Here is a 7,556-nt window from a genome sequence, read left to right as displayed (position 1 = left end):
CAACATTTGATAGAAAATATTATGTTATGTAAAACGATTTAAAAAACACTCTAATTAACCAATATGAAATTTATAAAATAACATAGGAAGGTTTAATGTTTTGATATATAAATATATTTGGTATCAAATTAAAATATTTTAAAGCCTTACCATAAAAAAATGTTACCTTATAAAATCAGTCATTAATAATTATCAATTTAATATCTTACCATAAATAATTTCACCGAAGTTATTGTTATAAATATTATCTTAGACTTAAAATAATGTTGTAACTGTATTAATTATAGGGTATAGTTTTTAAAAATAATTTCACCTAGAATCAAATTGGGTCTAACTTTGTGTTTATGTTTTAATAGTATTGATGTAAGTTTTGAAGTAAATTGTGAGGAGGAGGATCGAGCTGAGATTTGTGAGGCTTAAAACAAGAATTTGGAGTTATATGATTTTACAAATATTTGTTTCCCAGCTTAGGGAGCTCAAAATCTATACATATCAATCACTTAAATTAACATTTCGTTTCACTATACTAAAGACCGGCCTTGATTCTCAGGAGTGCAAGAAGATGGTTTACTGTGAGAGTCTTTAGACCAAAATAGAGTATGTTGAGTTTCTCTAATCTTTGTGTAGTAAGACTTGATTCTGAGGAGACGTCAGTTAAACTGACTCGGTTTGAGCACAATGCTGTAACATGTATAGGTATGAGGACAACAAGCATACCGGTAAATTTTATTTTTTTCAAACCGTTATTTCCACGGCAGAATTAAATATCTGTTTGAAGCTGACCGACTTTTCTGCATCCTCCACTTATTTGTCATATTGTGGTGATCATCTTTTGGTGCTTGCTCACTTCTGGTACAACAGTCTCTGTACACGCTATTAATAACATATTAGACATGTGTAAGACATGGGAGTATCATGAGGCTAACCTCTACCCACTTGTGTTTTCTTCCATTAGACAAACAGTTTTGTGGTGTCTTTTGTATTCATAGACAATTACAGAGAGTTTTCTCATTCACACACATGTGCTTGCCAAGCGTTTCCAAGACATTACAGTCTATTGCCTGTCCTAATTGTCACAGAGGCCGGGAAGGTTACAATGCCCAACGGGTTGTTTCTCTAAGTCTGTAACGGAGGTGTAGTACATTTTAACACTGTTTGCATTTGATATTAAGTTGCTTGAGCATTTCTTGTGAGTTCATGCCTCATTGCCTTAGTACTTTCGCATTAATAGTGAAAATTAGAACCTCCTTTTTCGCAGTTTGATACCTTCTTTAAACTACCAATACCAGAGTTGGTAATTGGAATCAGGCAGAGAGATTTAAATGGTGTTAATCTTATTGAGTGTGTATAAATAATCTTAGGCTCGTACCCTACTGCATTGATCATGTTATCTTTGTTTCCCTTATGTGGAAGTGGCCCACTTCAGACAATCACACTATTTGTGCTATTGTGACACATCATATTCTTTCAAAATCATCTTTAGACCTCACTCAGTATTAATGGGTTTTCCCTTTTGGGTAATCAGCTTTGTTGCTTTTTTTCTCTAATAAAATCATGGATTCCACTTCTTTTTCGGCAGAGTGAATTGTTATTTGGAAGTATTCACAGAGTTTGAAGATCGTTTATTGGAGAGCATGTAAAATAATGCTTCATATTTGGACTTTAATATTATTTTCGTCATGTCCTAATTAAACCGTTTACCATTATAATTTGCTGAAGTGTTACGGCTAGCTTAAGATTTGAGCTGCATGAGGGTGTGTACCTCTCAAAGACAATGGTATAGTTGCAAACTTGCGATGATGCTGTCTGTTGGCCCTGAAATTTATGTGGTTCGAAACAACTATTAAATGATCAGGACGTATATTTTTAGTCAGTTTAGGGATCGAATGATTTTCACACATTAACCGATATTTTATGGACCGTAGATGAATGTTTATCTCTCACCGGCTCTGCTCAGTTACTTACTACTTAAGCTACTTGAAGCTAAATTTGTGGTGAAGAGCTCTTAAGTGACAGATCCATATGTAACGTTGTAATTAGAAGAAAAATAGTGGAGGGATCCTATTCGGCAAAAGTTTGGAAAGCACTAGTATGAGGGATCATAAGAGAGAAATTTACAACAGTTTGGAGTAAACTCATAAGGATTCTTTCTACCAAACAGTTTGCACAGACTGAAGACTATCTTCTCCGATACACCTTTCAGGCCGCTATACATAGTATATGGAGAGAAACCGAGAGATGCAGGTAGTCTAGTCTTGTTTGTGGATAAAATAATCAGACTACGGCTACTATCAGTTCACGGCAAGGGACATCGATATCTTGATAAAGGTCTGCAAGCTTGGTTTGGGACGAGGATGCAAAGCAGTTCATCAACATGAAGACTGTTTTTTGGTTTCTCAAAATTTTTCATTGTTTGATTCTTTTCACAAACATTAGAAATAGCACTTGATGTAAATATGATTTTGATTGAATAAATTTTGCAATTCATTCCAAAAAAAAAAAAAATATATATATATATAGTGAAGCTTGTTTGTTCTAAGGATGAATCGAGGACAGAAACGTTGGTCACGTATATATTATTATGTATAGAACAAGAGTCATTACAACCAGCAACATGGTGAATGCATATATATATATGAATATAACAGTATTATATATAGATAAGAGGAATGGATCGGGTAGTTAAGCCTTCTCGTTGTGGATGGGAGGCTTACGATGAGGCTGAGGATAATCCATGACCACTACTTCCCCTGTCTCGATTCCTCCAAGCACCCTCCTCTTTCCTCCACCATGTACGAGAGAAGCAACCTTGTGATGATGCTTGTGAAGCCCTAGCCGACGAGCACTGGCATATCCAACATTGGATGACAAAAGCAAAATAATGATACCAAACAACATCGCGAGTCTACTCCTCACAGAGAAAGACATGACCTCTCTTTTTTTTTCTTCTTCAAATACTTATATTTATGTTCTTTAGTAAAGAGAGATGAGAGCAGGAATAAAATCTAGTTTGAAATGTGTGTTTTAAGTGTAAAAGAAGAGAATATGGAAGGAGTATATGTAGGCAGTATTAGAAAGATAATAAGAGAGTAAAGAGAGTAAGACAAACATTGAATGCAGGTGGGGAGGTCCTTCATTATCATAACATGCTCTTGTTCTTCTCTTGTCCAATTTTGCAAATATATTCACATTCATTTCTACATTTACATACAAGTATCTATCGTATTCGTATGCATAGTGGGTGTCTTGATCGGCCAAACCTTTTGTCTGTTTGAGGGTCTTCGTGGGGTCAGTATTGGAGAGAAGATCCCACATCGGATATATGTGAGGGACATTAGTAAGGGACTTGGGTCACACCACTAATTGTCAATTGGTTTTAAGTGGAAGCCCAAGAAACTTATCATGGTATCAGAGCCGGCCACACCCTGATCCTTTAATCCGGCCCGGACAGTGGCCCGATCAACCCATTAACTGATGGCCCAGAGAAGGCTCAGTTCTCCGAGATTGCTAGAGAATACAAGCATTGTCTCAGAGGGGTATGATGGATTCGCGAGATTAATGGTTATACGCACCATTATCTCGAGGGAGGGTGTTGGGATAAAGATCCCACATTGAAAATATGAATGGGACATGAGTAATATATAAGAGACTTGGGTCACACCACTAATTGCCAATTGGTTTTAAGTGGAAGTCCAAGAAACTTATCAGTCAGTTTCCTGTTTTTCCTTCTTTCATCTCTTAAGCTTATTCTTCTCCATTGTAACCAGTAGCGGAGCCAGAAAAATTTTGTACCGGAGTCAAAAATTTTTTTTTATATATATTGGAGTTATAATTTTCTGTAATTATAGAAAAAATGAGACTAAAACTAATATAAATCTAAAGTTTTGAAGAAAAAAATATAAATATTTTAGTTGTTTGATTAAATTTTATCTTTAATGTTTACTAATTATTTTTGTGGGGTCAAATTTTACTTTTTTTTAGGGTCAATACAAATTTTTCTTTGAACAAAACAATTTTTTTTTTAAGTAACCAGATGTTAACTGCCTCCGCCCCTGACTGTAACTCATCATTATTGTATCCAACTATTTATAACATCACTCTCCCAAGTCTTGGTCAGTGATAATCAATTTTTTTGGATTATTATGAGACTGAACCGAATCCCATAACTTTCCAAAAGATCACTATATTTTATGATCTCTAAGCTTTGACATATCTACTTTTTCAATTGAGTTTCGTGATAATTATCTTATTAGGACATTATTGGATATACTACGTTAACTTCCACTTATATTCAGTTAATAAGATCTCACTAGTGATGTCTCTGGATTAAACACTGTACTAGGTCATGATCCGCGCGTCCGCGCGGATTTATCTTTTGATTTACATATTTTATATACATGTTGTATATTATTTAAGATTTATAATATAAAAAAGTTAGAATGATCCAGAACCAAAAAAAAATCGATCCGGACAAAAAAAATCAAATACCTACTTAGATTCAAATGTTGAGAACTCGAAGAACTCATACCTGAAATGAACAGATTTATATCCGATCTAGTGAGCTAAATTTTAAACATAATATCTTTGTTATATTTTTAATTCATTTTTTTGGGTTGGTGAGATTTACTATTTATTCGGAAGATTTTTGGCTAACTTAATGGTATATATTCATAGGTTTCTTTTTTTCTGAACAGGAAAAAAAAAATTTGGGTCTTGATTTTATTTTATATAACAAATTGCTGCTATAAATAATTTTTATAAAAACTAATTTGTAACAGTAATGTCATTTTTGTTATAAATTAGTATATCATGGTTTATAGGTTCAAAGTATAGAGTTAGTCGTTTTCATAGTATTGCTAATATTGATAGATGCAAGTTAATGAATACAGATAATATATTGTATTATTAGTAATATGTCGTATAGTATTATATGTTAGTAGATGTATTATTAATAATCTATCTTATAGTATAATATGCTAGTGGATGTATCTAGCTTATAGTAAAATATATATAATATAAGGAAACATGCGTAGTAGATATAATAATAAGGTAAGAAGTGAAAAACTATGGTAATGGTTGATATTAATTATTTATAAAAAAACATGTCCAATAATAAGTAGATTAATATAGCATTAATTACATAAGATCCAACTTTAAAATCCATCTAGAAGAAGTTGTTATGTTTTTGTTTTAATAGATATATTAGCTATCATTTTTTTTTTTGCATACTTTCACTTGATTGTCAAAATGACTTTAACTTTTCTTATGAGTTTGCATTCAACTTCCACTCAACGGTCAAAGTAACAAACATACGACCGCGTCTCTCATGTTCCACGTGACCGGTTGGGTACCTTATTGAGAATCTTTGGGGATCATAGACTAATAACTAAATGATACTATATCTTAGCTTAAACTTTTGATAAAGTTTAAACAGAAGAAACAAAATCAATGTTGAAAGTGTAAAAAAATTAGGACAACACAGCATGGTCCGACCGTCAACGACAATGTGGGACTCTTTCTTAACATCATCGGCCGTCCTCAACCGAACACCGATCGTGTTTGTCACGTGGTACAATTCCTGGTGCTATTTCTATTTAATTGGGCATATAGGCCTTTCTGCGTTTTGTAAACCACTATGTGCCCTCACGGCATCATTTGATGTCGGCTAATAGAGTGAAAGACATCAAAACACACACATAATCAAGTTTGTGGTGATGGTACACAGAAAGTAAGTTTCAGATCATACGGAAGAAAAAGGGAATACGAGAGAGCATATATTATTATATACATTATTTTATGTTTTTTGTACACATTAACGTCCAACCGACAGTTCTTAGAGAAGTACATTAGGCTGTTTGCTTAGATATAATCAAATAAAGGGTAAGATGAAATATTGAGCTAAGAGGTCTATGATGATGCAGATCCAAATGTGTTTTCTCCGCTGTAAGTGACATAGAGGAACCCATCATCGTCCTTTTTCTCTTCATACACAGCAGACATAAGAGCACCTGCAAAGTAATCAGATAAAACTTCGTATGTTCACTGGGAATACGTCTATGAATGTATCTTTTTGCTTTTTTTTTTAAATGAAGGAAACGTATCTGTTTTTTTTTACCTGTTGGAGGAAGGACATTGTCGACAAATATAAAGATGGCCTTTTCTGAACTGAGTTTGATTCTTTTGCGAATGACATACACGAATTGCCCCACTGTCAAATCAGCCGGGACTAGGTATCTACCAAAACAAAAAAGCGCTTAGTTGTCAATCACAAGTCAGGTCCGATCGAATCAGATTGATATTAGTAGACATGCTTACTTTTTCTTGTCGATGGTTGGTATATCACTCTTCTCAGCCTTCTCAACAATCACCTGGATCCCACACATATACAACAAATGTGTGACAAATCATCACTCTCAAGCTTAGTCAACTGTCACTTTTTAAAAATATGAATCATTAAGCAACTTAACTATGTACAATTAATCCCAGATTCTACCTACAAGACCATACAGTCAGCAGCCACAAAAGTGTAAACTACCATGTTGCTGCTGTGCCATTTAAACTCAGTGAAACACAGAGGATTGGTCCGAACATGAAAAAAAAAGACTTAGGATTATATGTAATTAAGAAAAACACTGAGATCTCACCGGAATCCTATCTGAATATTTCTCTCTAATCCGAGCAGCCTCTGCACTTCTCTTCTCTGAAGGTTCAAAACAGAAAACATGATCAAAGTCGTGAGAATCAAAACACCAAAACCAAGAAGGAAGGTACGCCTCAAACCTAGGTCATGCTCTTCCTTGAACGTGCTTTTTGCCATTACTTCCACTCCCTACACATATACATAAGCAACCAGTTACACACACCACCATCAAAAACAAATTCTCCACTCAAAATCGAATAGTAAGCCCCAGAAATAACCAAAGTGTCAGAGATGTCCTAAACGCTACATACACAGTCTTCGAACCTCGATCGAGTGATCAACATAGAAACACAACCTTAATTTATCTAAAACAAGTCAGAGATCGCAATAAGACGAAAAAAGGACTAAATAATCCATGATCGGACCTGTTGTTGACGAAGCTCTTCTGCGATCAAACACTTCTCTCTGATCAAACGCTTATTCCTTGCCTAATCACAAATATTCAGACAAAACAGGTTGTTTGTTTTGCCTTTTTCTTTTTCTTTTTCTTTTTTTGCCTGTGCAAAAAAAAAAGGCAAGGAATTGCATACAGAAACTCCTCAGCTGACGTGGTATTTTGCTTCGAGAAAATCGAAGAGAATCTGACAGTACATATCAGTCAATACCATAAAAGAAATCGCAACCGTCCATATTGCTGACGGTGTACAAGGAAGCTGTGCACTCTAATATTGCTTAAGAAAAAAGGATAAAGAGGAAGCACCGCATAGGGGTGGACAAAATATCCGTAAATTTTGATTCGATTCGTTATTCGTTCCGATTCGATCCGATAAATCCGAATATCCGTAACTTAACGAATTGAAGCAAATACTAAAATCCAATATCCGTCAAAGACGAAGCAAATCACAAATACTAATAT

General features: G+C 34.4%; 1 protein-coding gene and 1 pseudogene across 2 annotated transcripts; both read right to left on the bottom strand.

The window, feature by feature from the left end:
* Window positions 1–2,549: 2,549 nt before the first annotated feature.
* Window positions 2,550–3,111, bottom strand: LOC130507308 (protein GOLVEN 1-like; annotated as a pseudogene).
* Window positions 3,112–5,743: 2,632 nt separating this feature from the next.
* LOC130507309 (autophagy-related protein 8f-like) lies at window positions 5,744–7,214 on the bottom strand. 2 transcript variants are annotated; one of them, XM_057002019.1, is made up of 6 exons: window positions 7,066–7,214; window positions 6,781–6,829; window positions 6,645–6,700; window positions 6,316–6,368; window positions 6,116–6,234; window positions 5,744–6,008 (listed from the first exon to the last, which is right to left on the bottom strand). In XM_057002019.1, exons 2-6 carry the CDS (start codon window positions 6,815–6,817, stop codon window positions 5,908–5,910), a joined length of 366 nt encoding a protein of 121 aa, XP_056857999.1. In that variant the 5' UTR covers window positions 6,818–6,829; window positions 7,066–7,214; the 3' UTR covers window positions 5,744–5,907. The 2 variants fall into 2 exon arrangements, with proteins under 2 accessions (XP_056857999.1, XP_056858000.1); XM_057002020.1 differs by having other exon boundaries at window positions 6,781–6,833; window positions 7,067–7,165.
* Window positions 7,215–7,556: the final 342 nt, after the last annotated feature.

This window comes from Raphanus sativus, unplaced genomic scaffold (assembly GCF_000801105.2).
Source record: "Raphanus sativus cultivar WK10039 unplaced genomic scaffold, ASM80110v3 Scaffold4309, whole genome shotgun sequence".
Lineage (NCBI taxonomy): Eukaryota > Viridiplantae > Streptophyta > Magnoliopsida > Brassicales > Brassicaceae > Raphanus > Raphanus sativus.
This window is presented reverse-complemented; position numbering and strand designations above follow the sequence as displayed.

Excerpts from the sequence above, each read along its gene's own strand:
- LOC130507309 (XM_057002019.1), bottom strand. The coding sequence starts at position 6,817 with ATGGCAAAAAGCACGTTCAAGGAAGAGCATGACCTAG. Across the intron at positions 6,369-6,644 it reads AATATTCAGATAGGATTCCG|GTGATTGTTGAGAAGGCTGA; the intron begins GTGAGATCTCAG and ends TGTGGGATCCAG. Across the intron at positions 6,235-6,315 it reads CCAACCATCGACAAGAAAAA|ATACCTAGTCCCGGCTGATT; the intron begins GTAAGCATGTCT and ends TTGTTTTGGTAG.